This window comes from Rattus norvegicus, chromosome 20 (genome assembly GCF_021556685.1).
Source record: "Rattus norvegicus strain SHRSP/BbbUtx chromosome 20, alternate assembly SHRSP_T2T, whole genome shotgun sequence".
In the NCBI taxonomy this organism is placed as follows: domain Eukaryota; kingdom Metazoa; phylum Chordata; class Mammalia; order Rodentia; family Muridae; genus Rattus; species Rattus norvegicus.
The window spans coordinates 28,300,585-28,315,040 of NC_141553.1; the positions used below are offsets into that span (position 1 = coordinate 28,300,585).

The 14,456-nt window shown below is 44.8% G+C and overlaps 2 protein-coding genes across 13 annotated transcripts in view; one reads left to right on the top strand and one right to left on the bottom strand.

Annotated features, from left to right (window-relative positions):
• Nucleotides 1-523, bottom strand: part of Septin10 (septin 10) — a 92,973-nt gene extending 92,450 nt beyond the window's left edge. For 5 of the 12 annotated variants that reach the window (XM_087597576.1, XM_087597575.1, XM_087597582.1 and 2 more), the window contains exon 1: nucleotides 141-523. In XM_087597576.1, coding sequence (XP_087453702.1) covers nucleotides 141-158 — 18 coding nt within the window. In that variant the 5' untranslated portion in view covers nucleotides 159-523. Of the gene's footprint in view, nucleotides 1-128 lie in introns of all 12 variants that reach the window. The other 7 variants (XM_087597574.1, XM_087597581.1, XM_087597577.1 and 4 more) reach the window with 4 other exon arrangements.
• Nucleotides 524-701: 178 nt separating this feature from the next.
• Nucleotides 702-5,165, top strand: Sowahc (sosondowah ankyrin repeat domain family member C). The gene is given in 1 exon segment (NM_001109364.1): nucleotides 702-5,165. A coding segment is annotated over 1 exon segment (1,551 nt). The 5' UTR covers nucleotides 702-792; the 3' UTR covers nucleotides 2,344-5,165.
• The last annotated feature ends 9,291 nt before the right edge of the window (nucleotides 5,166-14,456 follow it).

Consider the following 14,456-nt stretch of genomic DNA (forward strand, 5'->3'; position numbering starts at 1 on the left):
CCCCTCTCCACGCCACGCGGAGTCCCGGAGCCGCACGGTCACAATCCCGCTGGCCCAGAGGCGACCGGGCGGGGCGGGGACTCAGGGAGTTCTACCGCGACCGGGGAACACAAGGGCGCAGGGCTCACCAGCTGCCGCACCTCGTCGCATGAGGCCATAGCCCTGGTGAGACGTAGGGAAACGGTGGTCTCAGGCCGGACGCAAACGCAAGTCCCGGGCCGCTTCGGAGAGAGACCCGCTGGGCGTAACTGGCGGGGCACGGGGCGTGCCCGGCGCCCCGCAGCCGTTAATGGGCGGGGCGGCCTCTGTGGAGGGGCTGGGGCGGGGCCGAGGCGGACGGCTGTGGGAACGCGCCGGGGGCGGCCAGGGGTTCCCGCGCTCCGAGCGAGCTTCTCCCGGGTGTGCCCCGCCAGACGTTTCAGACGAAAAGCCAAGAGTGCAGGGAGGGAGAATAGAAACGTGAGCCTCGAAGGAAGAGCTCTAGGTTCCTCAACTCTCCACCAGAGGCGGAAACAGTGAATGCAAGCCCGCGCGGAGCCCGGAAGTGGGCGGGACCTCGGGCCGCAGACTGGCGCAGAGATTGAGTCCCCAGCGGAAGTGGGTGTGGTGGGGCGTGTCTACTGGGACACTGCCCCAGTGAGGCGGTGTCTGCGCTCGCGGGACTCCAGACTCTTAAAAGCTGGGTTCGCATGCTGCCAACCACTGTGATCCAGACGCTCTTCGGGTCCTCCAGACGTCCGGCCATGGTGTCCGGCTGAGCTGTCCTGGTGCTGAGAAGCTGAGCCGCGGTGAATGGCGGGGTCCCTGGAGCCAAGCTCTGAGGCGGTCCTGCGCTTTCTCGCCGAGCGCGGGGGCCGGGCCCGACACTCGGAATTGGTGCAACACTTCAGGGACGCCCTGTGTGGCAAGCGCGAACAGCGCACCCGCGCCCGCGAACACTTCAAGGAACTGGTCAACGCAGTGGCCACCGTGCGCACCGATCCCGCGGATGGTACCAAGTATGTGCATCTCAAGAAAAGGTTCTGTATGGGGGAGTCCCCTCCGCTTGAGGCCGCGCTCCCCCAACAACTCCCGCGCATCGAGGTGACTGAGGAGCCTCAAGTCCCGGACCTTCCAGCGAAACCATGCGAGGGCAGCCAGCCTCCGGTGGAGGCAGATCCACAGTTGTCTCTCGGAGTGGGCGGCGGACTGAGCCACCAGAAGCCTCCGGCGGCTGCTCAAGGTGGGGCCCAGAGTAAAGACTCGCCACGGGAGGTCGAGGCCGTGTCGTGGGCGCCGGGCCCCGGATCCAGTGAGAACCTTAAACTCCCTCCACATGGCGGTGAGGAGGCTGAAGGGGGCAGTTCCCCTAGTGTGCCAAATACGCCCAGGTCGGCCCGTCAGAACTTTCGGGACCTGGTGATGGGCAGCTCCCCGCAACTAAAGAGGAGCGCGGGTCCTGGGGACGGTAGCGCTGGGAGCATCTCCTCAGGAGGTCGCAGCAGAGGAGGGGCCGACTCCGATAGCACCTCGTTAGCGTCTTCATCCGCAGAAGAGGAGAGCAGCGGCGGAGGCTCGGTTACCCTGGATCCTCTTGAGCACGCCTGGATGCTCTCAGCTTCCGAGGGCAAGTGGGACAGCCTAATAGGGCTGCTCACTTGTGAGCCCGGCCTGCTCTCGAAGCGAGACTTCATCACCGGCTTCACTTGTCTCCACTGGGCGGCCAAGCACGGCAGGCAGGAGCTCCTGGCCATGTTGGTCAACTTTGCCACCAAACACCACCTGCCAGTGAACATCAATGCCAGGTCGAGCGGAGGCTACACTGCCCTACATTTGGCAGCGATGCATGGGCATGTAGAGGTGGTGAAGTTACTAGTGGGAGCCTACGACGCAGATGTAGACATCAGGGACTACAGCGGGAGAAAGGCCTCTCAGTATCTGAGTGAGAGCATTGCAGAGGAGATAAAGAACCTGGTGGGAGCCCTGGACGAAGACGATGGAGACAGCGCTGCCGGCCGCGGGAGTGGACGCTGGAGACTTTCAAAGGTGCTCCCATCACACATCACTCACAAACTCTCCCCGGTCGTGGAAGACGGAGCTGACCATCACCACCACCTCGCCGAGGGATGGACTGGAGGAAGCAAAGCAAAAGATTCAGGTCGCAAAGCCTCGGGCAGCTCGAGTGGACGGATAAAACCACGACTCAACAAAATCCGATTCCGAACCCAGATCATTCACACCACTCCCTCCTTCAAGGATGCTGAACCGACACTGGAGGAGGGGGAAGAGGAAGAGGAGGAAAGGCCTCTTCGAGGCTACTCATCTTCCTTTAAACTGAGACCGAAGTCCAATGTATTCGGGTAAAAAACAATGGGTGCTAGAAATACTAAGGCTTATTTGTCTTCAAGGTAGAGTAATACTGGGTATGGATAAGAAGTGGAGGCAGAAAAGACAGGATAAATTGCATTTCAACTTCTGGGCTTGGAGTGGATCTGCAATAATCCTTTCCGGATAGCATTCTGGGGCAAGAAAATGTCTCTGAAGTGATTCATAATGCACTGATTTGTGCCTCTCTCCCGCCCCACCCTTGTAACCTGGAACTTGTGAGAACTGGAATTATTGATGACTAAGAGTCCCTTTGCTTTTTAATCATTACTAAGATACCATGCAGAGTAAGGGCCATCAGAAAATGCAAAACTCCTGGTAATGCAAACTGAACCTGCTAATTTTGTAAATGAATGAAACTACAGGCTGCCCTGATTTTCTACCAGTCGCACTTGCTTAAGGTGCTAAAGAAGTCAAGGTCAGAGTTGAAATGTGAAACTGCAAATGAGAATTATGTGACTGGAGATGGGAATCTACAGATATTATCTGACTTATATTGTAAGTAGCAGTTCCCTTCCTTTAAAAGCAATTTTATTTTTTAATCACTGGACAGAAGAACTAGGCAGTATTTGCTTTTGAGTTGCTGTAATCTGGTCTGTGCCTATAACACTATTCAGTATACGGTACATTATTAACCGCAAACTTCTGGTTAAGTAGAAGAACATGTAGCAACCTCTGGTACTTTTCTTTAAAGTGAATGTCTTGTTGATTATCACTAACTTGTTTTGCTACTCTTTAATTCTAAACTTTCTGGGGTTTGTATTCTGGGGTTTCTTTTTGATGAAGCTTACAATACTTAGACTAATTTACTTATCACCTAAACCATTCCTTGTTTAGAAAATGGCAAAACTCAGCATAAGTATTAATAAGCCTATGCTTCTGTGAAGTAATTATTAAATCAACTTAATATGTTTCTCATGTAAGAGACATTTTAATTTTATTAATACATTCAGAGTCTCTATGCTTTGTAGCAACATTTTACAAATGTGCAAAATACTAAATCTTTCACTTTTCTTACGTTTCTTTGTATCTACTCAAAGAGCTATGGTGTAGTTACAGAAAGCCTAGATAGTCTGCCCATTTAAAAATGGGCAATTTATTATACTTTATAAGAAGAAAGAGAAATGGGATCATTTCTGTATTTCAATGCTGCTAGCTATTGAATTTCCTTATATATAATTGAAAAATACTATTCCTTAAAATTAAAGACCTTTACAACTGTGATCCTTAATTACATTCCATTCATTTGTGTTAAGAATAAATGGCTTTATAATTATTTTAAAAATTAACTTGGAAACGTATTAAATCTGATAGCAAGATTAGAAACTTTTGGGCGAGACTGATTTGACCAAATCCTTCTCTCTCCGTCTTTCTGGCCTGATTGCTGAAACCTAAGTTGTTAGCACCCATAATATAGAGGGCTGAGTGAGCAGCCAAGCCTGCAGAGCGGAGGAGACTGCATGGTTATATAGAGCTGCACAGCATTTTGTTGTTAAATAACCTTCCCAAGTCATAGAAATTTCTAACAAATTTGTCACATCTCAAAATAGCAGTTGTTTAAGTATGGATTGAAGATGCTCATGAAACATATAAATTGTGGCTAAGGAGATGGTTCAGTGGGTATGAGCACTTGTTCTGCAAGCATGAGGACCTGTGACTGAATCCCCAGCACCCATCTAAAAGGGTATGTATGCATAGCTGAGGTGATACGGGCAGATCCTCAGAGCCCAGTGCCAGACAGCCTACCTGAAAGCAATGACTTCTGGATCAGGGAGAGGCTGTCTCCAGGCAGTAAGAAAGACGTAGAGGAAGTCACCTGACATTCTACTCTGACTTCAGAATAAGCACACATGGGTACTCCCAAACATTCTTGTGCCTACACTACACACACACACACACAAAGTTGCTACCCACTTATGTGCCTTCATCTTTGTTTTAGGATTTAAGAAGTAGATCATGTACATCGATGAGCACTTTTTCTGTCCACGTAAGTGAAAAGCCAATGTAAAAAGCAATCATGTTCCATGTCTAGACATGTTAACTATATCTAGTGCAGAATAAGCTTACAGTTCTCAAGGACTTTTAAATTCCGTGTTAAGATAAAGCAACTACCATTTGACTTGCTTTTCACAGTAAAGGTTAAAAGCTATGATAAAATATTACATTTTTTCTGGAGTCATTCAGACAGCTCAGCAGACAAAAATAGTTGTCTTACAAGCTTAAAGACCTGAGCTTGACCCTAAAACCCACAGTAGATGGAGAAAACTTAACTGCTGAAAATTGTCCTTCAGCCCCACATGTGTGCCATGGCATCTACACACCTGTACTCACACGCCTGGCACACAAGCAAACACACAAAGCTAATTAGTTTAAATTTCAAAGGCACAAAAAAGGAACTCCAGGCATTCTTGTCATAACATACTTTATGCAATAAATATAACATTTCAAGCTATATAACTCCATTCCTTTTTTTTTTCCAGTTTTCAAATCAAAAGTAGAAAAAAATCATTTGTATAATTCGATAATCATGAAGTTGTATCTCTCAACAGTGGCAATACATAAATGCAGGCATCTGTTGACAAGAGACTGTAGTTTCAAAACAAGTTTATGTGTATGCTTGAAGCTATGAATGTCAAGTTTGCTTTTATGGTATATAAAGTGCAGCTAATGTGGTACTAGTTTATTCACACCTGAAATAATTGGAATATGATGTTTGTCTTTTGCTTTCTTAAGTAAGTGAAAGTTTTCAAGAAATGTGAATATGTGAAGTTTGTCAAAATAAAATGTACCTGGTAGAGATCAAATTGCCAGATATCTGTGGTTCTTTAGCTGCTTTACATGTGCAGTGGTTTATGGTTCGAAAAATGCTTCTCAAAGTTTCAATTTTATTTGAAATTTCTTTTCCTTCCTTCTAAGGATACAGTTACAGTGTCCCTAATTTATAGGTAGGAATTAGAAGTTCAGGGCCTAGAGAATCTTCCTTTGCACAACTTTTGTCTTTCCTATACATTAAGTTGTCAGATTTTTGGGAAAACTGCTTTAGTTTGGCAGCAATAATGAAGGAATCTCTTTAACAAGCACCAGGACCTTTTAAACTGAAAAACATGAAGGTTTGGAAGTGCCTCAGTCAGAAGGGTGCGCACAGGCATGGGCAGAGGCTAAGCTAATCAAGGTAATCCCTTATAGGCATGCCCAACTGCTTGGTTCCTAGTGAATCTAGAGCCTGTCAAGTTCATTAATTGATCTTAACCATCACAAAAGTTACATTAAATCCTTTAGGAATTTGCTGAAAACCTTTTAAATTATGCCAATTGCAGGAAGATATATGAAACTGGAGATCATGTTTAGCTAAATAGCTAGACTCAGAAAACTATCTGATGTTCTTTCTCACTCATGCAAAATCCAGGTTATGTATATGCATGCATTTATGTATATATACACACATGAAGGAAGTTGAAGGGAAATTACTAGGAAAATGGGACAAAAGGAAGGGAGATAGGAACAAGAAAGGATCATGAGTAAATATAAACATTACACATGTAAAAATGTCATAGTGGCACCTGTTATTTTGGTTGTTTTGTTTTCCTTTTTTTCCTTAATTTACTTTTATATTCACTTGACATCCTGGTCGTAGCAACCCTCCCCCCTCCTCTCAGTCCCTCCTCCACTTCTCTGAGGAGAAGGGGAAATCTCCACCTTTGATACCACCCCAATCCAAGTTGAAGCAGAACTAAGGTATATCTTCTCTCACTGAGGCCCAACCAGGCAGTCCAGCTAGGGGAAGAGAATCCAATTCCCAATTGTTAAGGGACCCACCTGAAGACCAAGCTGAACATCTGCTACAAATGTGGAGGGAGCCTAGATCCAGCCCTTGTATGCACTTTGGTGATGGTTCAGTCTCTGTGAGCCCCCATGGGCCCAGGTTAGTTAACTTTGTAGGTCTTCTTGTGGTGTCCTTGACCCCTCCAGCTCATTCAATCCTTCTCCCCACTCTTCCACATGACTCTCCAAGCTCTGCCTGATGTTTTGCTGTGGGTCTCTGCATCTGTTTCTGTCCACTGCTGGATGAAGCCTCTCAGGAGACAGTTATGCTAAGTTCCTGTTTGCAAACGTAGCAGAGTATCATTAATAGTGACAGGTGTTGGCTCTCTCCCCTGGGATGAGTCTCAAATTGGACCACTCATTGGTTAGCCTTTCCCTCACTCTCTGTTTCATCTTTATCTCTGTGCATCTTGTAGGCAGGGCAAATTTTGGGCCAAAGGTTTTGTGGGTGTGTTGATGTCCCCCTCCCTCCAGCAGAAGTCACCCCTGGCTACAGGAGATGTCCACCTCAGTCTCCATATTCCCTGCTACTAGGAGCATAGACTCCCAGGAGCCTCCCGCATCCCAGGTCTCTAACTAGTCCCAGAAATGTTCCCTACCAATTTCTGTTCTCTCTCTCTCTCCCACTGCCCTCTCATACTCCTGCCCTACCCCCGATCCTCTTATTTTGTGTGTTCATTAAAACGATGAAAAGTGAGCTGAAGAGATGACCTAGCAGTGTCAAGTGCTTGCTGCTCTTCTAGGAGACTCCAAGTTCGGTTCCCTTCACAAGTGCCTATAACTCTAGCTACCAGGGGATCCAACACCTTCTGGCCTCTTGGTGAATACATGCATACACATAGGTACACATAATTTTTTTTTAAAGAGATAGAAACAACAACAAAAAAAGCGATCTTTGGTGGTAGTCAAATCTTCATAAGATACTAGTGTTAGGATGTTGGACGGTGATTCTACGTGAGCATGTTTCTCAGGATTTCCTCTCATGTCACCGTACATTTTCTAATTGTATTTTTAAATGTCAATTTCATTTCAAGAAGTGGCTTTCCTATTCTGCTTTTGGGTTCCTACTTTTCTACTTCAATGTATTGTTGAGGGATGTGTGGCAAGGGCCTTACCCTTGCCTAGTGCCTATCATAGTTAAGGGGCTGTGTAAGTGGGTCTTTAAATGGACATTCACTATTTCATAGCATTAACCCTATGGATAATTTAACAATAGGCATGCTGAGCAATAAAAAGTATTTTTCATCTAATACAGCTCTTAAAAGCCAGCATCATCTACTACTCAGCCAAATAAATGAACAGTCACTTATTGCCATGGAGGCAAAATCAGCTTTATTGGGATTTCTTGGTGTGAGCTATTTAAAGATTCAACAACTAAGTTCAGTTATAAAAATGCTGTGCCTTATAGGATGATTCAACCACTATATGTGTTTTTTACCATATTATTCCTCATAAAGAAATTTCTAATGCTTATTTAAGCATGACAGTGGGCTACCTCATGAGATAGAACACTTAGCCATTGAAAATAACAATCCAGGCACTGGAAAGCTGGCTCAGCAGTTAAGAGCACTGGCCGCCCTTCTAGAGGACCCAGGTTCAATTCTCAGCACCCACACAGTGACTCACAATCATCTGAAACTCCAGTTCCAGTTCCAGGAGATCCAATGCTCTCTCCTGACCTCCATAGGCACCAGTCACACATACGTACACACATGTAAGCAAGTATTCATACACATAAAATAAAAATAAACATCTTTTTAAAAGAAAAAATAGCAAGCCAGATCCCTAAAAAATTAAATAATCATTTCAAAGCAAGCACTTCTCTCTTTTTTTTTTTTTTTCATTTTTTGGTCAAGAAACAAAAAGCCACGCTAACCAAAGCTTTAACCAAAGGTAACCTGTTTCAGAATGACACTAACCAGCTCTTTACAAACTGGGTGAAGAGGGATCATATAAGCTCATTTGTTTTAAACCAACCCAGCTTGATGTTCAAATCAAGTCCTCATTGGAATACCTTTCTGGGAGCTGTGAATGCAGCTCAGTAAAAAGCATGCCCAGAATGTCCCAACGTTTGATTCCCAGTGTGGCAAAGCCACCACTAATGCTACAACAACAGCAAGCTTGCAGCTTAGTAAATAAACCCAAGCAATCTTGACTTGGCAGTGGTCTAGAAATTTCCCATACTGGTAACTGAAATCAAGTGTGCCTCTGAGAGGAAAACTTTTCCCCAGTGATGTGTCCAGCCTTCTGAGATTAACAGTAGTCCACCCCCAAAGAATTGTACAATTGAGTAACCGAGAGAGAGAGAGAGAGAGAGAGAGAGAGAGAGAGAGAGAGAGAGAGAGTTCAATATGTTGCGACTGTAGATTAGGTCACATTACTTATGTGTGACCTGCTCCACTTGCATGCATGCCTGCAATGTCTGCAGAGTCAGAAGAGAGGGCCAGTTGGCCCAGAGCCAAAAAGGCATCCACCACATGATCTGGAAAACCTACACTGTAAGACCGACCCTATAAACAAGTACCAAAGACACTGCTTAGAGTAAAAAATGCCCCTCATAGGCTAGTCCCCAATGGCAGCACTGTTTGGGAAAGTTTTGAAACTTGTAGAACGTAGAACCTTGCTGGAGGAAAGCTGGAGGAAGTCAGAAGCTTGGAGGTTTCCAGCCTAGCACCACTTCCTTGTCTTCCATTTTTTGATTACAGTGTGGAGATAAAATATTATCTGTCTCCTGACTGTCAAACTGAAGTCATCCTCCTGTTGCCATGCCTTGCCTACCATGAGGACTCAATCCTGAGTTATACAATGTGATGTCGAGGTTTAGGAGATAGACAAACTCCAGCTAGAGAACTATACATACACGATCTATAATTATCCATCTATATAACATAGTAGTGTTGCTATTATATAAAAGGCTTCAGTTAACATATGTACCATTCTACTAAACAAGAGAAGAGGGAGGGAAGGAGGAAGAGATGGAGAGAGGAGAGAATAAGTGTGTATTCACACAAAAGCACATGTATGTATATATTCAATCCTCTAGCTGGAGTGTGTCACACACACATATGACATTATGATTCCTTGTAAAAGCAAAGCCTCTATACCTGAGAAGCTTCCTCAGTGCTACCCATTCATCCTCAACAATAGAGAGCCAACACCTCTGCTATCTGACTCACCCATCCTGAGAGGCAGTATACCATTGCTGTAATCTTTTCTGCCTCATGTACTGGGCAGCCAAGGATAAGTCAAAGTCAAAGCCAGTAGTGGTATTTCCACTAGCTAGTCTAAGCTAGTTCCAACAGCCTCATCAACAGTTCTCTCATTGTTTAATTCTCTTTCATCTTGGCTGATTCACCGAGGCTTGGTTTAAGCTACCAAAACTGTTAGAGAGGCCCAGGTGTAAATGTAAAGGGGATTGCATTGTAAAAGTCAATTCTTTGTAAATTTCTCTGCTTCCTCTGACACTTTGGGGAGAGTGAATGGGTACCGTTAATGTAACTGCCCTGGCAGGAATAAAGGTTTTCTAAAGAGGCATTTGTAACCACCCCCCCCCCCACGTGACTGTAAGACTGCTGGAACAACAACCTCAAGAAATTGAAATTTCCCTAAGAATCAGTCTTTTGCTAGGCAAAAGAGAAGACTGCAACCTGGCACCTACCAGCGGGGCTTAGATTTTATCTCCTACAGTGCTAACTATTTAGCTGAGCACAACTCTTTTTTTTTTTTTTTTTTTTTTTTTGGTTCTGTTTTTCGGAGCTGGGGACCGAACCCAGGGCCTTGCGCTTCCTAGGTAAGCGCTCTACCACTGAGCCAAATCCCCAACCCCAGAGCACAACTCTTGATCTCTATTGAAACCTCATGTCAGGACCCTGAAGATGGAGTATGACGGTCTCTAGACTTCTTAATTTGTTCCTCTTCTCAGTGTAGCCAATGACTAAATATCCTTTCTCCTCTTTCCTGTCACTTCCTGTTAACTGGCCTGTCGGGGGTGAGTAGCAAGCAGAGTCTAGTTACTGGGGCTGCCAGAGACCAGGCTATAACTCCAACAACTTTAGTACCAACACTATTACTTATCCCACATGAACCATGAGGCTTTTAGCGAGACCTTGTAAATAACAATGATCAGACCAAAAACAAAGGAAAAAGCACGGAGAACACGGAGCCCTGAATCCACCTTCTTTCCTTGTCAGCAGCATCAGGCCCTTCCAAACTGGTGAATAACTCGCCAGTTATTGCCGTTGGACCTGACCCGAGCATTCGCCTCAGGAGGAAATACCAAGGACTTCTCATCTTCTCTGCTCATTACTTTCAAACCTAGAGTCAGATCCTCACAACTGAGGTCTGTTTCTAGGGGAGACAGTTTATATAATCAGCTGAATGAATACCCATAAGAACGTAAAAAGAAAGAAAATACTGGAATTGACCGTATCTACTCATATAGGTACTAATGTCCAAGATTTGGGTATGACATTCTGCCTTGAAGAATTGTAGCATGGAGCTACAATGATTGGTTGGTTGACTGAAACATGAGGCCAACATTTAACAAAGTAGGCTGTCAAAAGTTCCCTGTTATAACCAAAAGGAAGAAATCCAAAAGATTTAATAATATGAGAAACTTGAAAGGAACCTAACTTTTGTGTGTCTCCTACCTATCAGCTGACTATATCTTCCAGGAGGACCCAGAGACCCACTCGACCAAGACTGTGAAAAAGAAATGAGTTGGGAACAGTATGGTCCAATAGCCTGGAAAAGCTTCATGCAGTGGGACACTGTCCATGAAGTACACTTTCTGATTCAGTGAGAAAGATCGGCTCCTGGGTGGTGGAGTTCAGGCATCAACTCTCATCTGTCAGACAAGGTGGGTGCACTGACTATGATATTCAAAGAATGAAGACCATGTAGGTATGAGCCACGTGAATCCCAGTTACCTTTGGAATAAAGCCAAGGAGCACTCCACCCACCGAAGCACAGTTTAACCTATGTACACAGGAAAGGGCTAGGTCTGCACAACAGAAAAGTAATGGCCACACTGTTGCTTTCAGTCTCCAGGCAGTACCAGAACACAGTGGCAGAACCCAGCCCAACAATGGAGAGCATGTTTCCTTAGGAAGGAACTGTCTGAAATGCAGTAATTTACAATTGTCTGCCCAAACCATCTTTTAAGGGGCCTGAGACTGTGTAGGGGAAGGATAAACACTAGGATGTGACATCTTACGGTGCACTAACTGTAAGTAAATGCAAATTCCCCGAAAGCCAAACTACCAGGGTTCACCATGGGTCAAAGCAGAATCAGAGAACTCTATGTTACAGACTCCCTTTGCCCAAGATGTTTGGGAAGAACTTAATCAGAGGAAGTTAATCAACTCTTCAGCTGGATTGAGCAGGATTAATTAAATTGCAAAGTTACTTTCAGCCCTGAATCCTGCCCCAACTGTGCCTCCCATGGCGGAGGCTTTTTGACACAAAATGTCCAATTAAGACCTGGGACCTTTTCTATAAAGAGGAGTTGTTTTGAATCCTGCTCAGAATAAAATGGTTCTGGTGTCATTAAAAGAAAAGGAAGGGTCCCTTTGGCTGGTGGTAAGAGAGCCAGAGTCTTCCCAGCCATGCCCTACAAGGTTCCAGCCAGGGAAGGACAGCCAGTGGACTGTGGGAGCCACCAGAGTAGGAGCTGCAGTGTGGGCGTGAGAGGAGCAGCCCCTCCTACTTCACCCTTGCTGAGACCCCAGGCATGCAGGCAGCCTGACCAGCTGGTGGGTCCAGGGTTCTACCTCAGAGTGGCCAAAGACTATGTGCCAGTTTTCCTGTGTGAGGAAGTCCCTTACCTGCACTTCTTGGGCTGGAGAATGGAAAGAGAAGCTGTACCGGGTCCTTTCTTCTGATCCTCCAAGCCTGCTTCGTCTAACCAACAGGATAGCCTTTCCGTTCTCATAGTTCCTTTGCCCTGGCATGGTGGCCTTTGTTCTGCATCCCGACCCTGGATACCCTTGCTTTTGTGTCTACTTTTCAGTTATAAAGATATAAACAATGTAAAAATAACCCGATACCACTGCTTTCTGAGTGTCTCAGGTGTCTGTTTTTATGGATTCAGTTTAATACTAATGGTCCCACAGAGGAGCCTGGATTCCCTTTCCTCATAGAATCATTATACTATCTTGCGATTTTATATAAGAGGGAGAATACTTATGACACTGTTCAGATTGTCTGTCCCCATCTGCAGACACACACAAACTGGTTATGGATATGTAGATCCCTTAATTCAGTCTTACAGAGAAACAAATACATTATAGATAATATTGGAAAAATACCCTATGTTGTCTTAGCTCATTGGAAATCTGGCTCTGGAGATAGGATTTGTCCCATCCACTTCAGACCAAAGCAGATTTGTTTCCCCCTGGCTCTGCGACTGGGAGGAGAGCAACAGAACATCCCAGAAAAGGCATTGTACACTGGGGAGCAGCTACAAGGTAAACTGTTTCCAATAGAGGCTACTTTTATTTATCTCATGGTATAAAAGCATCTGTAATAAATCCAGCTAATGGGATGTTCATACACAGAAAAGATAAAAGAAACCTTCTGTCAAAAACCTCTCAGTAATAGCTCCTGTATCATAGTCAGCCACATTCTGTAAGTTGTTGTAAACATCAATTTAATTATGGTTATGATAATGTAATTCTATACACTGCATAAGTCACAAAGGTTGCCTCTGTGTAACTTTGCATATGCATAAGTTGACTTATGCATAAGTCATAAGGCTTAATGGTTTAACAATATGTACATAAGTAATTCTAATTTTTTATTTTTATTGTGAGGGGGTTGATTGTTGTTTGTTGTTTTGAGACAGGGTCTCTATACATAGCTCTGGTTGTCCTGGAATTCACTATGTAAACCATGCTGGCCCAGAACTCACAGAGATCACTTGCTTCTACCTCCTGAGTGCTTGGATTAAAGGTGTGAGCCACCATGCCTGGATGGTAAAACTATTTTTTTTTAATTACATTACCCTATGTATGTAATTTGGATTCAACTTTTTTTTTAAATTAGGATGATGTTGCACAATATCTTCTAAGCTGAGCAGTTGCCATCTTCAAAACTCCCAAGAGGTCTGCTCAAAACACAGTTAGAGGTTAAAAGCCAAGCCCTGGCCAGGCAGTGATATAGCTCGCCTTGGATCCCAGCACTCAGGAGGCAGAGGCAAGCAAATCTCTGAGTTTGAGGCCAGCCTGGTCTACAGAGTGAGTTCCAGGACAGCTGAATTCCAGGTCAATATGTGTCAAACAAACAGATGAATACGTGGATTAAATAATTAATTAGATTAGAGTAAGAGCGGAGGCCACCTTTGCCATGTATGCTTGTTAGCCTGGTTTAAGTGCTGGGTCAACCTAAATAAATTTCCTTGCTGAGCACTTTTGTGCTTTGTTCTTGTGTTCTTTTGTATGTGCTGCTGAGATCATTCCTTTCCTCCAGGCACTCAAGCCTGAGGTTCTCTTGGAATCCAGAGTGAAGGGCTTGATCAAACACACACTGACCAATACTCACCTCCAGCGTCAGTGACTCAGAGGCCCTGCATGTGAAGAAAGTTATCTGTAACATCTATGCCCATACCCTGGAGCAGGAGAATTACCTCCGGGAAAACAGCTTGTGTGCTCAAGACAAGACTTCTTGGAGCTGCTTTGTAACACTGGAGCTGAGAGAACCTTACTTTGAAGGAGACTCTTTAACTAAGTATGCATCTCGCTTCCTTCTCCAGACCTCCCTCCAGTGAACCTAAAACTCATTAGCAAGACTTGGGAGTCACTGAACCTGTTTCTCTGCCCCTCCTCCCAATATGCCACCTTAATTAAGTCTACTTTTCCCATTTTTGACCACTACCCATCTTTAATTGGTATTTTAGGTGATGGCAGAATGGAGGCATTTTCCTTAAAACTCTAATAACAATTTTATTTATTATGTATTTTTGCAAGTATGTGATTGTGTTTTTTTAACATTTACATTTTAAAAATTACTTGTCTGGACGACCAATCTTCCCCACCACACCATTCCCCTTCCCACATTTCGAGTGCTACCCTTGTCCATCTAAAGCTGGAGCCACTTCCTGACTTATCAGGCAAGGCAGAACCTGAGAGGTCAGTCAGGTTGGGGAGCAAGGTACAGGAAAACGGAGCAAACACAGCCTAGGGAGCTCCTGGGGCTCCGTGGAAGGGAATGGAAGGACACTTATACCTGCCAGCACCCTGGAGGATCTCCTATCAGACATCTGTATTCCCTGG